Source organism: Petaurus breviceps, unplaced genomic scaffold, assembly GCF_028583685.1.
Source record: "Petaurus breviceps papuanus isolate PSGF00001 unplaced genomic scaffold, PetGlider_PUasm1.0 90977, whole genome shotgun sequence".
NCBI lineage: Eukaryota > Metazoa > Chordata > Mammalia > Diprotodontia > Petauridae > Petaurus > Petaurus breviceps.
This window is the reverse complement of record NW_027187391.1, coordinates 31761016-31784451: the sequence shown is the minus strand read 5'-3', so window position 1 is coordinate 31784451 and position 23436 is coordinate 31761016. Positions and strand designations below refer to the sequence as shown.

At 33.8% G+C, this 23436-nt stretch overlaps 1 protein-coding gene across 4 annotated transcripts in view; it reads right to left on the bottom strand.

Moving 5' to 3' along the window:
* Positions 1–23436, bottom strand: part of CEP85L (centrosomal protein 85 like) — a 266510-nt gene that overhangs the window by 7904 nt on the left and 235170 nt on the right. For 3 of the 4 annotated variants that reach the window (XM_069076970.1, XM_069076967.1, XM_069076969.1), the window contains exons 6-12: positions 22210–22392; positions 16728–16880; positions 15397–15551; positions 11743–11860; positions 11234–11284; positions 1843–1947; positions 1526–1754 (exon numbers count right to left, since the gene is read on the bottom strand). In XM_069076970.1, the coding sequence (XP_068933071.1) occupies positions 1526–1754; positions 1843–1947; positions 11234–11284; positions 11743–11860; positions 15397–15551; positions 16728–16880; positions 22210–22392 (994 nt within the window). The remainder of the gene's footprint in view (positions 1–1525; positions 1755–1842; positions 1948–11233; positions 11285–11742; positions 11861–15396; positions 15552–16727; positions 16881–22209; positions 22393–23436) is intronic. The other variant, XM_069076968.1, reaches the window with a different exon arrangement.

Here is a 23436-nt window from a genome sequence, read left to right as displayed (position 1 = left end):
GTAGGGGGATGGTCGTGAGGGAGAATGGGGAGATAGCAGGATCAGAGAGAGAATTGACGGTACATAGTTAGGAGGCCCAGGACAGCATTTGAACTTTTTCCTCAGTGGCCTGTGGCATAACACTCCTATGTAGGAAATGAGTTGACTGCCCCACATACAGCTTCTTTTTCTCATTACACAAGAAAAGTTGTGTTTAGGACACTAGGGAAATATCCAAATACTCTTTGGGTCTAGAAACCCACAAAAAAACAATCATCATCTTTCCAGTGAAAGAATACCTTTGTTTCCTCCTCTGTGATGACCTATACTTCAAGCCTCTACAAGTTTCCCCTGATAAAAGTCCTCCTTTCACAGCTTAGTAGACAGTCTAAAAAATACTATGCTCAAAAGCTCCCTGAACTCAGTGTGAGGATAAGTTTATCCAAATGTAACTATGCTGATCCTCTAGCAAGAAAGACAGGTTTATTAGCCTCACACTCACCTACCAATCTGCAAATAATTAGTGCATATTCACTGAGCAGGGAAACATTACCACTAAGTATCTGTAGGCAACAGAGGCAAGATGCCAATCAATTCACTCAATTTAACTTCTTCTATTTATTTATAGTTAAGCCATCAATCCATAAAAGATAGGAAATTAAATGACAACTATTCTCAGTGTCCCCTTAGAAATTAATAAAATATGTTTTAAAGGGACTTAAACAATGTCATTGGCCATATCAGCAAAGTAAGAACATTTTAACTCGCATTCCAGTCACTTACCCTTTGTGTACCTTTAGCGTTTCAGATAATTCTAATTAGTCTGAGGCAAGAAAGAAGATTTCCTAGTTCTGCAATACTGAAACTGAACCGAACTTGCATCAACTGTTAATGAAATGAGAAGTCACATACCTATATCCACAGAATAGTTCAGATTAGAACATCAGAGACTGAGTTCAAATTGTGTGTGGATTCGTTGTTGGCTTGTTGTTTATGATTTTGTGTAATTCATTTATGTGACAAAGATAATGTGTACCATAGCAAAGAGTAAAAAGTGAAAAGAACCTAAAGCGTGAGGAGATTAAAGAATCAGAGAATCTTAATAGCATAAGTAAACTTAGATATCACTAGAGAAATCCCCTTCACTTTAAATATGAGGAATCTGAGATCAATAGAGATTATAAGGTACACATGAGGTCACAAATAAGTTAAGTGGACTATATGAACTTGGAACTGAAGCCTAATTCCTTCTATATTTCTACTATTATTCCATCCTATGAGGAATGGCTTCTATTCTTGCTCTGTCACTGTCTATATAACTTCAGCAAGTAAATTTCTCTATGCCTTAGTGTCCTTCCTATAAATTATAAGTCGTGCCTGATTTCATCATAATTTCAAAACAAAACAAAATAAAATGAAAAAGGAGTCATTTTTGTGTTATATAAACTTAAAGTGCTATAAGAGGAAACAACTATAAGCATTCTGTTGGGGAGATCAGATTTCTGATTAAGAAGAAAAATGCAAGAATAAGATGTTAGTTACTTACATCTGATTCCAAGCAATAATGAAAGGTTAGGCTCCTTGCCCTGAGCTCTCTGATTAAGAATGCTGCACAATGCTTTCAAATCAAATAAACAATGAGACATTTCCTTGAACAATTGATCAACCATGTTCAAATTCAATAACGGCTGTACAGATAAATCAGCCTGATACTTGGATTGTTTCTCTTGCCGTTCTTCTGAGAAAGGAGAATATTCTTCACTTATTCTTTGGTTCTGCATTGGGGTAAAAGAAGAGAGTGAGGAATTAAATGAAAACAGAGAAACACAATTTAAAAATGTAATCTAAGTCTTCAGTACTCACTTCAAGTAAACTTTCTAATTTCATTATAGCTTTTTCTTTTTCTTCTAGCTCTTCTTCCATTTTGTGAGTTACCAATTTCTCTTGACAAAGTTTCTCTTGCATAGACTAGAAAAGAATAAGGAAGGAAGACATGTCAACATTAAAAGCTGAATAGCAAAACAAAGCAATGGGGATTTTTAAATTAATTTTTCCTTTTCTATGGTCTTCTACCTTTCTTGTATCTTTAGGTCATTCCATATAATCAGATAAAGACCACTCACCAGAGAGGTAAGAGACAAAGGTTAGAATAGAAAAGGAAAGAACAGGTAAAAAAAATATATGAAGTCTGAAACTATTATTTAAATATTTTATTCCCAAGAGGTCCTTTTTAAATAGCAAAAATATCTTAGCAACTAAAAATTTGTGTTAATTTTCTTTTAATCTTTTATTTTTCCATTATCACCAATGCACCAAAGCTTCCCTCCTCTGCAAGCACTATTTTCAGCAGCTGATTTTGCTGCTAAATTCACAAATCAAAGTCCTGTTTTAGATCTTTGAAGTCCTATATTTTTTGTTTTGAAAAATTAGGCTATATTTATATAGGCATAGGACACAGTAACATGAATTAAGTGTTATTTTTAAAATCTTCTTTGCAGCAGCAGGAAGGACATTTTAATAATATTTGGGTCATTTCTGCTAATTACTTTAATTTTCAACTATAAACCTAAGAACAACTTGTCACAAAATCTGCAGTAATTAATGAATGCTGGGGGGCTTCTCATTGACTTAAATCACTATCAAAATCAATACATGTACAAGTAGAAAAATTTCTTCAAGCTATTTTTAGAACTATAGCCAGTCTTTTAAAAATACTTCAGAAAAAATGACTACTTGAATACCAATTAATCTATTATAAAGGGAATTCCTCTCCCCTCATCCATGACTTCATCTCTGGATTAAGCATAAACAGAGACATAATGGATATTACTACTGATTAAATAAAGGTTTTTGGAATATTAATAGCCTTACTCATTCATCTGAGTGAGTAATATTTTTTGTGTCATGGACCTTGTTGGCAGTCTGGTAAAATCTATAGACCTTTTCTCAAATAATTTTTAAATGCACATGAAATAAAATACATAGGATAACAAAGGATAATAATTACAACAAAATATAGTTGACAAAAAAAGTTTGCTTTTTGAAACAAGTTTATAGATTGAAGGTTAAGAATCCTTGATTTAGAAAGTTTGTTTTTAAATTTGGTCTCCAGGTTGTAACTGTTTACATTCAATGAATTATAAAGAAATAAAAACAATCTAAAAGGCTTACAGATTGTGACATATAGGAAATCTAATCCAACAGTCTTAGTAATTTGGGTCAAAAGGAAAACTATCCAGGAATAAACCCATTTGCAAAGCAACCTATTAAAAGTGAATCCTAAAACACTGAGAGTTCTCTTTTCATGAATGTTTATACTTACAGATACTGGAATTCATTTGTAACTGTAGTCACTGAAACTGTCAATAAGACATGGCATAATTTTACCAGCTGATAATTACTCATCTCTCTATTACATGCCTGGCATATTATTTGGATGAAATTCAGAATAGTATGTTGAAAATGCTAGCTTCTGATTCTCCTAACTGCATAAAGATGTTGCCTATACATACTGAGAATACTAGATTTTTACAGCTGTATGAAACTTAAAGAACATTTTCCCTAATCCAATCATAAGGAAACAGGTTCAGTGAGTTTGTAACTTGCCATTCATAATGCTATAAAACCATAAATTTTTACTGGTTTGAAGTAAGAGTATGGGGCGGCTAGATGGTGTAGTGAATAGAGCACTAGCCCTGGAGTTAGGAGGACCTGAGTTCAAATCTGGCTTCAGACACGTAACACTTACTAGTTGTGTGACGTTGGGCAAGACACTTAACCCCAACTGCCCTGTGACTTCCCCCCTCCAAAAAGAAAAAAAAAAAAGAAATGAGTATGCAATACTGGTAAAACATGCATAGTTTTCAATTCAATATAGTGCTGGATTTCTTCAATAAATAGCAATAGAGTACATATGTGGTTAATATGTTGACATGTTTGACTACTCATTTATTATGTGAAACAGATTCAATCTTCTCTTGATCAAACAAAAGGGGTTATCTGGTGATGTTATTGCTGGTTGCAGGACAACTGGATCTGGGTGATACATCAAAACCAGCATGCTAGGCAAGCAAAATTCAAGGACACTTTGCAAAAAGCAATTTAATCATGGAAAAGACCATGTACGTGAGATACTTCTCCTTGAAGAACCAACTGCTATATGATTTCTGGCTAAGAAAGCGATTTTCTTCTGATAGATATTATGCTTCACTCAAAGCATCAATGCTTTTTTTTCCATTCTGAACTGCGTGAAAACTGTATATAATTTCTTTAAAAAGAATCTACCAAATTTATAAGTGTCACCAAACTCAAATGTAAATGTAATTTAAATATGAAACAAGGGCTTTCTAAATTGATTGTTAAAAATAAAGCATCATGTTAATTATTTATTATTTGAAAAAACAAAAACAAAAAACAGGGTATTCCAGAATTAATGAAGAATGCTTTCAATTTCTTATGCCCCCTTTACATCTAATGTAGGAAAAATATAGGTAATTTTATTTCAGAAGGCATATATGTGAATGTGTCCTGCTTTTGACTTCATATGAATCCAGTATACTAAGTGTTTATTTCTTAGTTGTATCTGAAGGATAGACAAATGAAGATTTTGTTTTTCTCAAAGATTTACTTGTTACTGATCACTGATTAATTTTTAAATTTTCTTTAAAGATTTCATGTCTAGTGCAAATTAACTTATTCAAGTCTCCATTTAAAAAGCATTATAATTAAGATTTTAAAAACGTTATTATTGATGAAATTTACCTAAATAAAGTATGGTGGCTAGTGCTATACCTGTAGCCAATAAATCATAAATATGAATCCTCCTTAAATCTGGAAGTTGTTTCACCCTAGAAGTCACCTAAAATCTCTAAGTCTCAGTTTCCTCATTATATATATATATGTTTTTCCCTATATTAAACAGCTCAAGTGATGGAGCACTAGATTTAACTTGGATAACATTCTGTTTAAGGTTTGATTGGATATATATATATATGTATGTATATATGTATATATGCATGCATTTGAGTGTGTGAATGTTTGACACTGAATATATGTCCAATTTTGACTTTTTCTAGTCTTTTTACATACTACTCCTCTCCATGCATCATTCTATCCAGTTGTTCAGGTTATTAGCTACAAAAGCTAACAACTATACTACAACTGTTGGACACCCTGTATTTTAGTAAAACTGAATAATAAAAGTATTACTGACATGTCATATGTTTCACTGAAAATACATGATTCAATATATATGAATATATTGGATATAAAAATATGTGAAAACACACACACACACACACACACACACACACCCCTGCTGACTCCTGCCTAGGAACCCTTTTCCACATCCTCACCGCTGGCAAGGGTAGCCTTTCTTTGGCCCATACCCCCTTCTCAACAGACAATGGCTACAAGCCATCTGCCAATATCACTGTTCCCAGATGTTCTCACATCTTGCCATTTGCCTTCTTACTCTGCCTGTCAACTCTTAAGTGCCACTTGCTTTTTCTATTTGCCATGAAACTGAATGTCCCTTTACAAGTTATCTCACAGAGTTAGAAATTGAGCTCCATTAGGTTAGGGACAGTTTTGGTTTTCTATCTTTATATATATGTATATATATATGTTTTGGCACAGTACTTGCCAAAAACTAAGTATTCAACAAATGTTTTTCCACTGCATTCAAAACACTTTAAATAATACTAACAATAATAGCAAACATTTGTTCAGTGCTTCAAGGTTTCCAAAGTGCCTTTCCTATTTGATCTCATTTTGATCCTCACAATAACTAATCTCTCTGAGGTGGGTGGAGTTATTCTGATTTTATAGGTGAGGAAACAGAGAAGTTTAGTGACTTGCCCATGGTCACACAGTATATGAGTCAGGATCTGAACTCTGGACTTCCTGACACCCAGTGCTGTACTTTACCCAGATTGCCACTAATCTCACATATGAAACAAAACTTAAAAAGATTAAATAAAAATGGTAAATTGCCTAATAAAATATTAAATCTTTGAAATTTTAGTCTATCTACTGTTATTTTAGCATTCTTTTTTCCTTCTTTAATTGGGTTCATGCTATTTATTTATTAAAAAGGATTTTAAGTGTATATTCTAGTTAGTATAAAAAACAAAACTCATCATCATAATACTTCCTTGAAGCAACTAAGTATAAATTCCCTTTAAAAATGACAAACATTTGCATAAAAGTATACTTAAGAAAAGTCTTATTCCTCTAAGATGAGCTTAATGAAAATTAAGTTTTTTTCCACATTCCAATTGCTTATTCAGTAAAAAGCAAATACCTAGTTCCACTAATTACTCAAATATAAGTTTTGGGTTTTTTTATGCTTTTTTTCTAAAGGAGGGAAGTCAGGGAAATTGGGGTTAAATGACTTGCCCAAGGTCACAAGACTAATGAGTGTTTAGCATCTGAGGTCATATTTGAACTCAGGTCCTTCTGACTCCAGAGCCAGCACTCTATTCACTGCACCACCTAGCCGCCCTGCAAATATAAATTTTTTAAAAAAAACTATAATCAAATTAAGAGTGGGAAAGGACTGAAATGATCAAGGAACAGAAAATAATTTTTAAAATATAAGAACAGAATTATCTAGAGAATAGTGTTATGACATCACATTTTGATGAAAGACTATAAAACTACATAAGGGGAAATTGGCATATTAATAATATATACATACATAATAACATAACAATTATAGGTATAATAGATATGATAAATATATCATGTTATATGTTGTATTGTTATATCATACCATCCTAGTATACATTATATTAACCCATCATATAGAATGCTATGTTTACTAATTTATTTAATATTTACTAATAAGTCTATATGTAATAATTCCAGGAAAATAATTAGAATTTAACACACCTTTTTTGAAGCTATTACATTTGAATTTTAGCTTTCCAATTTTAGTATTTTATGCATTAAACTTTAACATTCCCCTCTTTCCATGATTAAAATCAAATAGGCCAGTATAGCTGGATAAAATGGTGCATGGAGAAAAGTAACACATAAAAACACTGGAAAGGTAAAGAAAGGATAAATATTCAAAATATATATGGAATAGAGGCAAGGTAATCTTAGAGGGAAGGCCATAGCAGTGAGGAAAAGTGGTAAAGGCCACCTGCAAAAACATGGGATTTGAATTCTGTATTGAAGGAAGCCAGAGAAACACAAAGGCAAGGAGAGAACGTGCTGGGAGAGTCAGTACAAAGCCAAGAGTCTTAAGAGTCAGAGCATGGAATATCATGAAAAAGGGACAGCAATGAGGCCAGTGTGCCTGGATCTATGAATGCTCAGAAGGAAGTGAAATATAAGAAGACTGGGAAATTAAGAAGGCATCAGGATATGAACAAACTTTTTAAAATTAATTTTTAAATTAAAAAGTATTTATTCTCTCTCCTTCCCATCCTTTACCCAACCAATTTAAAAGGAAAAACAAAACTCTTATAACAAAGTCTATGATTCATAAAGATTTAGCACTGAAAAACTATTTTGGATTCAACAGAGTATCGCATAAAGATTTTTAAAAGGCTGAATAATAAAACCAATGTGAAAAGGTTAAAGTTAGGATTATTTTGTTGTTCAGTTGTGTCTGACTCTATGTGACTCCATGGACTTTTTGTCCATAGGGTTTTCTTGGTAAAGATACTGGAGTGGCTTGCTATTTCCTTCTCCAACATGCCCTCATTTTACAGATGAGGAAATGAGGCAAGTAGGGTTAAGCAATTTGCCCAGCATCACACAGATAATAAGTGTCTGAGGCAGAATATGAACTCAAATCTTCCTGACTTCAAGCCTGGTGCTCTATCCACCACTGTACCACCTAGCTGCCCATAGGATTATTTAGTCTGGAGAAATTTTATAATTTTATTCTCATATGGCATTAAACAGTGTGGCAATCTACAGCTTTTGATTTCCAGTTAAACAACTTAAGGACAAGGATTCAAAACGCATCATTAAATTTAGAAATAAAACATTGCAATAGAGTTACAAAATGGTTTTGTAGAAGTTCCTCTCTAAAGTCTTTAAAAATAATACAGATTTCCACTAGTCTTGAATAATTAATTCAGATGCTGCTATGAAGGATGAAGTCACAGAATAACTTAAAGGAGTTGAAAGGGATCTTAAAAGTATAGAACAACTAACTTTGGCATAAATTATTTTTTTAGTTTACTGAAAAGTGGTGGACCCTTCTCCAATGGCAGAGATTTCAGTAGCTCATGAAGCAGCCCAGTTCATTTATGGGCAGTTTTCATTTTGTTTGAAAGGTCTTCCTTATATATTAAGCTAAACTCTATCTCTTCTAGAAATATAAACAAGCCCTTTACCATGACAGGACTTCAAATATATGAAGAGGGTGAAATTAACATCCTTTCCTGCTTAGTCTTCTCTTCTCTAGACTAAGCATCCCCATTTCATTCACATGGTTCCTAGTCCTTTTCACTAACTTAAAGTCCTTCTAAAACTGTGGCCCACAACACTGAGTGCATATCATCTATAATATAAAATCCCTCCCAGTATCTGATTTTATAATCATCTCTTGCTGAAATTAAATATAGATAGGCTATTAAAATGCACAAATTAAGACCTCTCAATAATAAAATAATTTTATCTCACAGTTACAGAAATTCATACCTAATGAAACTCTATGATTCTAAGTTCTCTATGTCAAAGGATTATAGTAAAAGGATTTGTTATATTTGATTATAACAAATTCTGTTAAAAACTCACTAAAAACAGGTTTATGAAAATTAGGTGTGCTTCTGAAAAATTATGGAAAGTAATGAAGGCTTCAAAAGTATCCTGACTGCAGCCTTCCTTGTAAGGAAGAGGACACCACCTTCCTTGTAAGGGAGAGCTCTATTGAAAAATGGCTTGTGTTACACCAATGAAAGGACAACCTGAGAAAATACTAGCATACTTTAGAATCTTTATATACAAATGTGTGTGCTGTATACACACATTTCTCTACATGGCACAAACATTTAAGATAGATGAGAAAACACAATATTAACTAAAATCTCGATATGAAAGTAAAATGAGAGATTTTTAAAATACAGCACTGTTTAAATGAGCTATAGTGAGGTAACTGTTGAAGTGAGTCTTAGAAGCATCTCAGGGACTCTAAGAGTAGAAAGTAGAAAAGGAGAGGATTGCTGGGACCAGTCAGGGACGAAAAAAAAAAAAAAAAAAAAGGCACAGAACTGACAGAGTGATATGTGTGAAGAACCACAAATAAGCTGGTATGGTCTGGATCGTATAATATGTGGAAAGTAAAGCACAAGCAGCCTGGAAAGTTTGGAAGGGGCAAAGTTGAAAACATCATTAAATGTCCAAAAAAGGGTTTGGGAGGTAGGGTGGGGTGTGTTTTATATTTGATCCTAAAAGTAACTGGGAGAATCAGGAGTTTAATGGGGGTAAGGTGGTGAGGGGGATCGTATCACATCAGGCTTATTCTTGAGGAAAATCACTTTGGCAGTTATTATAGACTAGAGTGGGGACAGATCTGAGGCAGGGAGACCAGTAAGAAAGCAAATATTGAAACTTCTGGGACCTATTTTTCATTTAACATTCATGTACCATCTTCTGCATGAAACCTTTTCTGATTCCCTCAACTTCCATTGTCCTTTCTCAAACTGCCCTGTATTTAACTACTTTGTATATATTTATACCTATTAACTTTATGTTTATTTTCCATATACTTGTCTTCCCATTAGAATGTAAGCTTTTTCTCAAGTAGAGATTATTTCATATTTTGTAACTTGTACCCTCATCACTTAGCACAGTACCTGGAACATGTGGCACATGTCAAATGATGGATAGTGTCAGTCAGTCAATCAACTGACAAACATTTATTAAATGTCTACTATGTGCCACGCACTGGATTTAAGCACTGGAGATAAAAAGAATGGTTTGGGGGGAAGGGGAGAGAACACATTGGCTCTCAAGGAACTCAAAGTTTAATGAGGGAAACAACATGAAAACAAGTATGTATGAACAAGCTATATAGGATAAATCAGAAATAATCAGCAGAGGGAGGGCATTAGAATTAAGAGAGTACAGGAAAGGGTTCTTATATATAGTAAGATTTTAGCTGGGACTTAAAGATAGTCTGAGAAACCAGAAGGTTGAAAAGTAGGAGAGCTTTCCAGGCACTGAGGATAGTCAAAAGGGTCCACAGTCAGGAGACAAAGGGTCTTGTTCAAGTAACTGTGAGACCAGTGTCACTGGATCTCAAGTCCAGGGAGTTAGGGAAAGAAGGGTGTAAAAAAGACTGTAAAGGTGGGGTGGGGTACAGAGCTAGGCTATGAATGACAGAGGATTTTTTTATTTGATCCTGGGGATGACAGAAAGTCACCAACAGACGCTTACTGACTAGGAAGGTGATATAGTTACACCTGTTTTAAGATCATGTTGAAATCTGAGGGGAAAATGGATTTAAGTGGGGAGGGAGTTGTGACAAGGAGACCAACAAAAAGGTGATAAAGGCCTATACCAGAATGGCAGCAGTGTCAGAAAAGAAATCTTACAATGCAAATGTCTAATTGGTCAAAACATTGACAACATAGGTATAACCTTTTAATTACATTTTTATTTTTTCATCCAACCTAAAAATGCTTCAAAGAAATAAAAGGACTATATTAACTTTTTTTTAATTAGGAGAACAAAACAGAACAAAAAATTATTTTCCCAAATATTTCTTCATAGGAATTAATATAGCATTAAAATATAACATTTTCTAGAATTATATATAAATAATATAGAATTATAAAATAGAATCTTCACAGAATTAATAAATTCAAAATTTTACCTCGGTATTTCATATTAGCAAATGAGAATCTTACATACATATACAGATAAACTGCACTAAAGTCTTGTGCGTTTGATTTTGAAAATAAGTTTCCCTTTCACAGTGCACCCTCACAATTTGGAAAATCCATGAAAATGTTTTGGCCTTCTTGGCCTTTTGGCCTTACTACCAGAGAAAGAGTCTGAATTATGGTAAAAAGATAAACTATGATGCTATTATACAATATTATGTGCATATTTTATGGATTTTTGAGTTTCTAAACTTTTTCTATGTCAAAACTCCAAAATTCCCATTTAATTTCTTAGGCCGACCCACAATATGTCAAAACCATGATGGGGAAAGTATCGATGTGGAAGGAATCACTGTATTTTCTTATACTGAACTATATTGAAATAAGCATAAAATGTTCCTTACCTGAATTTCTAACAACATGCTGTCAATTTTATTTTGCTGGCTGTCTATTACCTACATAAATAAAACACAAATCATTCTATAAGCAGTTAATTTTTTCTATTAGTTTGACCAACACAACACTTCTAGACCTCAGTCTCAATCATGAGAACTTTAGTAGGATTATTCCCTTTGCAAAAGTATTTTGCAATCAAGTATATTTGCCTAGCAAGGTCAAATAGTTCACTTAAAATATCATTTTAATTATATTCAATTTTTAACAACTTCTTAGAAAAACATATAATGGCATAAAGTTGTAAAATCTTTTCTAGTTAAAAATTAAACTACTACATAATTTCCTCTGCATTTAAAATGCTGATTAAATTTTCCTTCCCAAAGAAGAATTAATGACACAAGGCATTATCTAATACAATTGCATTAAGTAAACAGGACTTTTCACTTCCCACTCCCATCATTAAGGCTGCAGAACACAACTCATTGCTCATATTTATAATGAAAATGTATTGCCTGACCTTACTGGCATTCTCATTCTCTTCTTTGAGGTGATCATTTTCATCCTGAAGTTGTTTTGCATCTAGTATGGGTAGCCGGATACCATCTTCAAGACACTTTTCAACTTTCTGCTGTAAACTATATTAAAATTAGAAAGACAATTAATGTAAATAAGCTCAAATGGCTGATTTTAGTCAAGATCTCTAAAACAAGGTTCTTTAATGCCTATGGCACTTTGTACAAAAGTAGAATATAGAGCTATGGAAAAGGAAAGCAGCTAAAGACCTGAAATTCTTACATGTTTATGCCTCTTAGCATTCTCTCTTTCATTTGGGCTTTCCTATTTTCTTTTCTGAGCAGCTAGAAGGCATAATGAATAGAATGACAGGCCTAGAGTTGGGGAGACTTAGCTATCCCAGTTCAAATCTGGCCTCAAGACATTTCCACACTATATGACCCTGGGCAAGTCACTTAATCCTGTTTGCCTTGGTTTCCTCATCAGTAAAATGGTCTAGAGAAGGAAATAGAAATCCACTCCATTATCTGTCAAGAAAACCCTAAGTGAGGTCATGAAAGGTCAGATGCAACTGAAAAACTATTTAACAACGAATTTTCTTTTCTAAACACCATTTTTAATTCCTAAATATCTTTCCCTTCATCTCTACCTAAAATTCCTACCCAGTCTTCTAGTTTTCAAGACCCATTACAGGGAGCAATTCTTCCATATTGTTGCCAATGAATGGTGTATTAGTCGTGTCCAACTCTTTGTGACCCCATTTGGGATTTTTTCTCCCAAAGATACAGGAGTTGGGGAGGATAGGTGGTGCAGTAAATAGAGCATTGACCCTGGAGTCAGGAGGACCTGAGTTGAAATCTGACCTCAGACACTTAACACAAAAAACTAGCTGTGTGACTGTGGGCAAGTCATTTAGCCCCAATTGCCCTACCTTCCCCCCTCCAAAAAGCCAAAAAAAAAAAAAAAAAAGATACACAAGAGTAGCTTCCATTTCCTTCTCCAGCTCATTTTTCAGATGAGAAAACTGAGGTAAACAGGGTTAAGAGACACTTGTATAGGGTCATATAGCTAGTAAGTGTTTGAGACCAGATTTGAACTCAGGTCCTCCTGACTTTATAGCTGGCACTCCATCCATACTACACATCTGTCTCCCCCAAAATTCTTCCATAAAGTTTTCTCTAATCCTCTTAACTAAATTAACTCTATTTTCTTCTCATGTTCCAATTGGATTTTTTTTTAATCTTCATATTTTCTTTCTCCTAGAACCATAAACTCTTTAAAAAGAAGGACCAGCGGGCGGCTAGGTGCCACAGTGAGTAGAACGCCGGCCCTAGAGTCAGGAGGACCTGAGTTCGGATGCGGCCTCAGACACTTAGCGCGCACACACACATGAAAACCTAGCTGTGTGACCTTGGGCGAGTTACTTCACCCCAATTGCCCTCCAAAAAAAAAAAAACGCATAAAAAGACCAAATCTTAAATATTTAGGAATCTCCCCAGCATACGGTTTTGTGATAGTTAAAAGAAATAATTCATCTACATTACCCATATTACATATCCTGGTAATTTTTCCTTCCACTCAATTCACAGACCTGGCACTTTCTGCCACATCAAAGCAGAAAGGGAATGAAGGTAAAAAAAAAAAGAGAAAGGAAGCAGCTTCATCTGAATAGGGTGTTATTCTTGGCTTTGCTACTTATTAGCTAGATGACAGTGGGCAAGTCACTTCTCTGGCTGTAAAATGAAGGGCTATATACTGAAGAAGCAGGGAAAAGTAAAATGGTACCATGGGCAAGGGTGAGGAGTAAAAAACAAAAATAAAAAGAACTGGGTCCAGTCTCTTGGTATAGCTTGCAATTCTCTGTGTTGCCAAAAAAAAAAAAAAACCTACAAAGAAACAGAAAATGTATATTCTATTTCTAGATTGAGATGAATTATATATCCTCCCTTTTCTTGAGTCTGTCTTCTTTTACAGGAATGAAAAAAAAGTGCCATACCTAGAATCTACAAGATAGATAATGGTTCTGAACTGCACAATGACATCACCGAGTTAACTTGGCCAGGTCACAAATAAAAAGTGATAAAAAAGGATGCACCAGAGAGATTTTATTTATGAGAGATGTAGTACTGCTTTGTAGTACTTTATCATCTGTCATAAAAATGTTTCCACAATCAGTCTAAAAATAAAAAGCATAAATACTTTATGTTCTAGAATGGCTTGCTTCCCCCTAATTTAGTATCAAAAGACTACTTAGAAGTATTTTTAGGATTTCAAGAAAAACAAAATCCATTATCAAGATTAAAGCTTTTTAAATGTAAAGGGTAGTCGAATGTGAGAAGGGAAAAAAAATGTCTGCACCAAAAAGCATGGTGAAAGATCCCTGGATTTGGAATGAGAGGCTAGAGATTCTAATCTTAACTTTGCTACTTATCAGCTCTATTAAGTTTGGTAAATTAATTACCTTTACTGAGTCTCAGTTTCCTAACCTATAAAATGAAGGGTTTGATTAACTGATCTTTGATTAGCTGATCTCTCCCCTCTTCCATCACAGAGTCCTTCAAACATCTGAATAAAGTTATGAAGTTTGCTTTCCCCCCGAGTTATTTCTTCTCTGAGTTATCATTCTAATTTCCATCAAGTAATCCTGTTATGATGGACTTCACCATCTGAGTCACCCCTCCCCCTGAATATACTGCAACTTATCAATTTTCTTCCTTAAAAAGTAGTGTCTATAACTCTACACTCAAGTGTGGTTGTTCTCCTTCAAGGAGAGAACAGCAAGATCATCCTTCCTTGTTCTACAGACTATTCTATTCTATTAAGGCTGCAATAACTTTCTTGGCTTCTTCATCAAACTTCTGGCTCTTACTGAGCTTGCAATTCACTAAAATTCCCAAGTCTTTTTCTACACTAACTACACACAATCCAGCCATTATCTCCCACATCTGGTCCTGGGGTTAAAAACAAAAAACAAACCCACCAAAAACATACAAAAATCATACAAGTGTAGTCCTTCAGCTTTATCTCTATTTAATGTAATATTATTAAATTCATCCCCTTATTCTAGCTTGCTGCTATCTTTCTGGATGTCTATTTTGTCATCTAACATGTTAACCCCTTCCAGATTAATATTTCTGACAACAGAATAATTAAAAATAAACCTCTGTGGCATGTCACTGGAGAGCTTTCAATTGGCATTAAAAGTTGGAGGCACATGTGTTGTGTAGCAGACACCAAGTAAAATAAGTGTATATTAGATTGCTAAGATGGATATAAAAGAATCAATTTGTAAGAATTGGAATCCTTATTTTCTCTTGTGAATGTCTATTAATTACCTCCCAAACAAGTGAAATAAGAAGACTGTGTTATCATTGAGAAAAGTTAACAATATTAATGTTTTGTTTCTCTGCTAAACCCAAACTCTTGACAGGATGACAATGTTGCTTTCTTATCTTAAAAAATTATGCAGATGTCAGGCTATGAAATGCTGGCTAAAGACAGAACTTTCCACAATGAAATCATACTCCCCTTTATAAATGTCATAGCTTTCCCATTAGTACATAAGTAGTGATTATTTGAATTACTTTATCCAAAACTTCAAACTTTCATATTTCAAGTTAATCTAATGCCACACTGAAAAAACTGACAGATTCCATACCTTTGTACAGTGGTAACCAACTCCTTTTCTTTCTTTCTTTGACAGGCTAGCTGAACCTCTTTTTCTTGATACTGAGTTCTGATCTCTCCAAGTTTTTTCTCCATATCTTTTATAGTCTCTTGTAAGCTCTTGTTTTTTTCTTCTAGAATCTGCAGCTAAGAGAAAGTGCTTATATCACAAAAGTTAGGCTACAATTTAATAATTGCATCAGAACTGATAATATAATAATTGATTTATATCAATAATAATTGATAATATAATAAATTAATAATTGACTATCAGAAATGTTTACTTTGTAATTAAATATTCTCACGAAGAAAATGTGCATACTAGTTTCACTTTCATTTCTTAGAATTTAAGATGTGCTTCATAGGAAGGGGAACTTAAAGTATGAGAGATGGAGTCAGGGCTGGGGAGAAAGAAGAAACAAGAGGCAGGAGGATATATCATGACAGAGAGGCGGAAAAAAACTGAGAAATTTCATCTACTTGGATCTCTACCATCACCACTTTTCATAGAACCTTCCATGGAATTTCCTTAGCTTCTTCAGTCTGTCATATCTTCTATCAGTTATACAGCTTTCTAAACCAAAGCATATATCTTCGCTCCAAACACATTTCGTACATACAACACTCACTTTCTTGTGAAAAATATCATTTCACTCTGGAATAAAGGATTAGGTAGGGATTAAGAGGAAGGCAAAGTGAAGAATAATGGTATTAATGTGGACAGAGACTATAGGAAAGGGCTTAACAATATGGGAGATTTGTCTTGAAGGACTTGAATTAAAAAAAAAAAATCCAGGTCAGTGAAGCTCAATAATGGTCAGAATGTTTTGAAGGAACAATTATTTCAAGATAATGGATTAGTCACAAAGCCAATTTGGGGAAAGAATAGATACAAATATAGGTGAAATAGTGACAAGGAACCAGTTAACTTGTTGGAAATAAATTACTTGCTTGGGATAGGATTAGGAAAAACTAAAGAAGAGGTCATGACAACAGTTTTAAAAAACCAGGGGAAAAAACAGATCTAATTGATATTCTTTGGAATGGAATTGAGCTTCAGCAAGCTCTCTATGAACATTTGTGTTATATAGGCACATTTGAAGCAAAGCAAATTTTTGATAGGATGGAAACACTATGCATTTAGATGTGTGAAGCCTATGATATATTTTAATCCAACAGGAATTAAACAAATGAGATTAACTCACACCCAGACAAAAATATTTCACTTCAATATTCAAATTCATTAATTCTCAAGAAGCCAACTTAAAACACAGTTTCAATATTTTATTATTCATCAAATAAAAAGCAAGGGTTCCTCTTTACCTGTTGGCTCTGGTTCTGCACATCATCCAGAGTTGGCAGGTCAGCCAAGTACTTTTCCAAGGTTTCAATTCGTCTTTGTTTCTCTTTGTTTTGTTCAGATTCCTTCTGACATTTCTTTTTCAGGCTACTAATATACCTATCTCTGGTTTTAAGCTAAAAAGAGAATATATGTTTAATTGGTGTTTACATATGATAAAAATCGCATTACATATTATAAAAATCTATGGGGGCGGCTAGGTGGCGCAGTGAGTAAAGTGCTGGCCCCAGAGTCAGGAGGACCCGAGTTCGGTTCCGGCCTCAGACACTTAACACCGACACAAAAAACTAGCCGTGTAACCTTGGGCAAGTTACTTAACCCCAATTGCCCTCCAAAAAGCAAAATAATAATAACAACAAAATAAAATAAATAGAATAAATCTATGTTTCAATATTCAGAATCACTGTATCCATTAAGTCTACGTAACTGATTTAACAATAAAAACATTACAACAATTAATGTGTGTATGTGTCTGTGTACAGACATATATATATATATATATATATATATATATATACACACACACACACATATATATACATGCATACACATTCATACATGAGTATAAAGGTAGTAATTTTACTTATTTAAACAAATAAATGCCCATGAACCTAAACCAATAAGGTAACAAATATTTGCACAAATGTGTATATTTTGTGTATGTACATAAATTTACTTAATACTATTGGAAAATAATAATTTCTGAAAATTCAATAATCAGCGCTAGATACCGCAATAATTAAGATAAATAAGAGATGAGAGAGGAAGAAGATGCTTAAATGATAATCTGAAAGGAGATCATTCCTGCCACTAAGGCTCCCAAGGTATTTTTCTGGTTTTTAAAAGCTTATCTATCTCCCCTCCAAAAAACTGTCTTTTCCTATACTCAACAGTTTGGTTGTTTTGTTTTGGTTTGTCTTTGCTTAAAAAGGCAAATTATTCCATTTTCAGACCTCTCTGCTACCAAGTTTTTCTCATATGAAGCCGAAATCTGCCTCCCTATATGGCAGGAAGGTGGTGCAGGAGAGAACACTAAATCTGAAGTCAAGAAGACTAAAGTTCAAATCCAGATTTGAACAGAATCTATAATCTCAGGTATCCCATTCAACTTTTAGACAGCTCTAATTGTTAGAAGTTTTTCTTAGTAGTAAATTGAAATTTACTTCTTTCTCATTTCTATATGATGTTTTTATTTCAGTTTTCCTGGGATAAACAAAACAAAACTAATCACTCATACACATCTCACCCTTCAAATATTTTTTGAATGGCTAGTAACCTAGCCATTTTAATCCTGGGCAAATTTCATTTTGATTCCTACTGTTGTTACTTCAAATTAGATGTACTACCACACATTTATATCACTCAGTCCTCAAATGGTACTGCATTATAAAGAACTTTCTAAACTCTAGTGATTCTGTAATTTGTCAGAACAGGGGTCTATGCTAGGTAATGGGAAGTAAAAGACAAAATAAAAAGGAGTCCTGACCCACAAGCTTACATTCTACTGGATAATCAGAAATTAGAAAGAAAATTAAAAATGGCAAAAGACATGAAGTTTCCTAAGAATTGCACCTAAGCCATGAGTGTGATCCAAAGAGTAGGAATTTGAGACATGGAATGTTCAGTTCGGGAACAGCCAGTTAATCTAGGATGGCTGGATATGAAATCAGTTAATGGGAGAATTTTTTTAAAAACATATCAAAGTGAAGACTATAATTAGCCAGTATGAAAATTACTTGATCAGATTTGTGGCAGATCATTTTGGTCAGTTGTGGGACGGAGGCTACTGCAGTATTCTAGGTAAGAGGTGATGAAGGTGATGTATAGTAGCCATGAGAGGAAAGAAAGGGAAATTTGCAGGAGATACTATAGCGGTAGAGCAGACAAGCTATGGCTACTGATTGGCTACTGGTACCGAGGGAAAGAGAAGAGTCAAGGAAGTCTTGGAAATTATGAACCTTGGCAAATGGAATTAATTTGCTGCCCTAAAAAGAAATAGGGAAATTTGGAAGAGCAGGTTAGGAGAGAAGATAATGAATTTCATATTAGGTATGTTAAATTTGAGATGCCTGCAGTTCATCAAGGTAAATAAGCAATAGACAGCTAATGGTGCAGAACTTGAGATCAAAAGAAAGATTAAAAGATTAAAAGGCTGGATACATGGATTTTGGAATAACCTGTATAGAGATACTGATGGAAGTTTGCAGATGGAAAAGAAAAAAAAGAGTGTCATACTGTTGGTTTACATGGTAGTTAAAGTCCACTTAAAATACCCAGCCAGCCCTTTTTCACATCAACTATTGTCCAGGAATGCCTCCCCACCCTTATACTTGTGAAACTTAGTTTATTTAGGGGTCTAAGTTGTCAGACTTCACATTCATATAAACTAAGTTTGGCTTATCATTCTAATCTGTTAGTTTCTGGATCTTATCAATTAACATGTTCAACTAACCTTTCTTTTATCTGCAAATCTGACAATGACATGTATTTATCTGAGTCACTGACAAAAATGTTAAATAAGAATTGAGATGACATAAAATAGAGAGAAGAGAAAGCCAAGGTTATACTCTGTTCAAGAATTTCTTCCTGATACTCTTCATAAATATAGCATGAAAAATTCTTTACTGAAGTATAGTTACATGCTTTGTCTACAGCATACAACTAATCTACCAGTCTATCAGATCTATTCAGTTAAAAATAAAAGGGAATTTGGTTTGGCAGACATGTCCTTGATGAAGGCATGATACATCTTTGTAATCACTACATTCCCCTTCTAAATGATTGAAAAAGATTCTTTTAAAATTTTATCATGAGCACTGGCCTTGGATTCAGAAGGACCTGAGTTCAAATACAGCCTCAGACACTTAACACACTTATTAGCTGTGAGACTTTGGGCAAGTCACTTAACCCCAATTGCCCTCCAAAAAAAAAAAAAAAAAAAGCAAAAATAAAATTGCATCATAAAATTGTCAAAGGAATTGAAAAAAAGCCTCATTTTCAAATGGTTTTGTAACCTAGAGTATCTATCTTTGTTGTGCAGATCTAGACATCATCCAGCTCTATGGTACCTTTCCTGTTTCCCATGGTCTTTCGAAATCACTAACAGTGGCTAACAATAACAATAACTAACAATAATATCCTCCAGTTCTTTCATGAATGAAGTTTATCCAGGCCTGATTACTCCAACTCAAATTTTAAGTTCTTTCTATTTTAAGTGAAGCTATTTTGACAAAGTTGAATTCAGGTAAGGGAACCAGTTTTTCTTCTATGTTTTTTAGAAAACATTTCTGTTTGATATGCCCAGGAGTTAAAGAATCCAATGAGCTTCTCTACTGTCATTGATGTCAGTTCTCATAGGAAAAACATTACTCGGGATTCACCCTACAAGATAGAATACAATTTACCCTAAATGTTGATTAGTAAAATTGTATTTAACTGACTGGTCATTTTAAACCTTGAGTTAAAAGCAGCAAGTAGATGATGAAATCATTAACTGCACTGAGTATTGCTTCTACTCTCTGGTTACAATGTGTACAACTAAGAAAATACATGATAGCATCTTCTAAATAAAGATATTACATAAGTTTACTTGTGTAGGTGTGTATTACTTCACAGAATGCAAAAAAGAGAGAGAAATAGGTTCAAGTGCATAATAATTATAAAAGATTAATCTGAATAAGAAACGTGGCTAAAACACTGATATTATCTGACTTCTTTAACCAGACAATATAATGAAATTAAAGCCTTATAAAGCAAAACTTTATAAATAGAATCTTAATTTAACTACATTAATTCTCAGTTAATATAATTACCCTCTTTTATTAATTATAAATATAACCACTGAATTGCTTTAGAAGATATCTTATTCAGAACTTTCAAGATGAGTTCCTATTTCCTGAGACAGGAAGTAATAGAAAATGGAGCCCTACATTGTACAATCAACAGTATAAAACTTGGGTAAAAAAAACAAAAAACTTTAGTAGTAAGAACAATGATTAAAGAAAAATAGGGGCAGCTAGGTGACACCATGAATAGAGGACAGGCCTTGGAGTCAGGAGGACCTGGGTTCAAATTTGACCTCAGACACTTAACAGTTACTAGCCATGTGACCTTGGACAAGTCACTTAACCCCAATTGCCCTGCCGTCCCCCCTCCAAAAAGCACACACACACACACACACACACACAAAAGCCAGACTAAGTACTTGAAATTATTTTCATTAAATCATAATTAATAAATTAATGACTAATCTAAGGGGGAAAATACATGTCTACCCTTACCATCAATGATTATTGATTGCATATTCATGCAAACATGGAATTATACTAGAAAAATACACTGAGGAATAAGCATAAAACAGAGGACCTTGAGGAGTTTTCACTTGCAAGCTATTATAGAAAACTGATGATCAGTTAAGAGAACTTCATAACACATATTTGTAGACAATGAATTCCATTTTAATGACACAAATGCTAATAAGTATGATGAAGGTAAATCCATACATTGAGGAGCCCAAACCTGGTTGAATGCAGAGAATATACTGATTCCCAAGTTCATATAACTTAGGAAGTTTAAAAGACAGAGCAATGGTTTAATATTAGGAAACCTGGCTCTAACACCAACTCTACTACTAATTATCTATGTAATGTTTAAAGTTTCTGTTGGTTAACTTTATTCAGATGTAAAATAGGGATGTTACCATACAGGGTCAGGATAAAGATGAAATAAGATCAGAAATGTGTAAGTGCTATCAAAAAAAAGTTTAAATGCTATAAAAATAGGATAATGGGAAAACAGATTTAGTACTGGAAGGTATTTTAGTGCTAACCTAGTATAATTCACTCACTTTCCAGATGAACAGACTTAAGAACTATAGGTAAAAGTCACAAATATATCAAGTCACAGAGATAGAATCTGAATTTAGAATTTTAAATCAAAATATACTGCTTTTTGCTATACTGTACTGTCTTTTTATCTCTGAAAATGAGAGCTTTTGCTTGGTCAAATGATTTTAAACTGAATCTAACCAACACACATGGAAAACTTAGCCTGATTTCATTCTTCCTGGAAGCAAGACACAGATGGAAAATGATGATAATAGAGGGGAAATAGTTTACTGGTGTCAAACTTTGGCCCTGGCAACTAACTTTAAAAATTATACATGCTAGTTATAAAGAATTTAATATTTCTATATGTCCAGGGTGTCCCAAAAGTCTTAGTGTAGTTTTAAGTTTTAATAGCTTAAATACTGCACAGTCAGCACATATTTATATGCTCCTATGTTCTATGAACACATACGTATCCAAGGTTCCTTCTCTCAAAGGAAGATTTCAAGATTTCTCCCAGTTCTATAGACTGTCTTGGAAATCAACAAAGCAAATCAATTCGGTTTAAGAAGCCACTACACTAAGAGACCAGAAAATAAAACACTATAAAAAAGTTTACCTTCTCTTCCAGTTTCTTCTTCTCTTCATTAGATTTGCTTGCACTTTGCTTGAGAAACTCATTGAGTTGTGAAAGTTCTTTTTCAGCAGAAGCAAGCTTTCTTTCAAGTTCCTCATGTTCAGGGCGAGATATTGATCGGTCAGGAAATGGAGCCTGAAGTGAAGCATTATCATATTGTGGTTGCTAGGTGAGAAAGACAAGAGGGGGTTAAAAAGATTTATTATTGTCTTAATGACCCAGAAGGAATCTGGAAAGAAAAATACAAATCAGTTTCATCTTATGCTTTAGTATATTCATATAGAACTCAGAGTTGTATGAGAAATAGACACAACATATGGAAACAATCTGTCTCTCTAAATGCAATGGCATCAAATAGTTCAAACAATTCTATAGAAACAAATGTAGGATACAAATGTTTCTTCAGCATGAATCAAAATTTTAAAAAATATTCAAATATCTCCTATAACAGCATGAATCCATAGAAGTCATACTTCAGAATCCAAGATCTGGAATCAGATAACCTAGGTTCAAAAGCTGACTGTTTTTCACTAACCACGTGATGTTGTGCAAATCAATTAGCCTTTCTAGGTGGAAACTGAGGTCCCTTTCAGTTCTAAAATACTATGACTCTAAATCCAAGCTGCATTACTATTTTTTAAAGTACAGAGAACTATGACTTCATAAAATACATTTGACAAGAAACACTAAACCAAATCGTGATGAGAATTGAAAATGAAAATAGGTTATCAAGTGTCATCCCATAATCTTCAAACAAACAAGATAATACAAGACTGAAATGGTCCATGTTGGAAGGGCTGTGTGAAGACAGGAAAATTAAGAACCTGCTGGTACAAAATGTGCCAGATTATCAGGAAAACAACTGTAACTGTTCATTAACTAACAGACATTAACTGCCTATATGCCAGGTGCTAGAGACAAAAACATAAATAATTTCTAGTCTCAGGGAATTAGAAGAACGTGAAGCATCTAGCTAGGTGGTCCAGTGCATGGAGTGGTAGACTTACAATCAGGAGGACCTGAATTCAAAGCCTGCCTCAGATATTTACTACCAAGTCACTTAAGGTTTTTGGAAAACCTCAGTTTCCTCATCTAAAAATGGTGATAAGAGCACGTACCTTCATATTAATATAGTTAAACAATATTAATAGTTAAGAGAAAAACGTGTTAAGAGAAGGAAAATGTCAAAGATTCAAAGAAACATTGAGA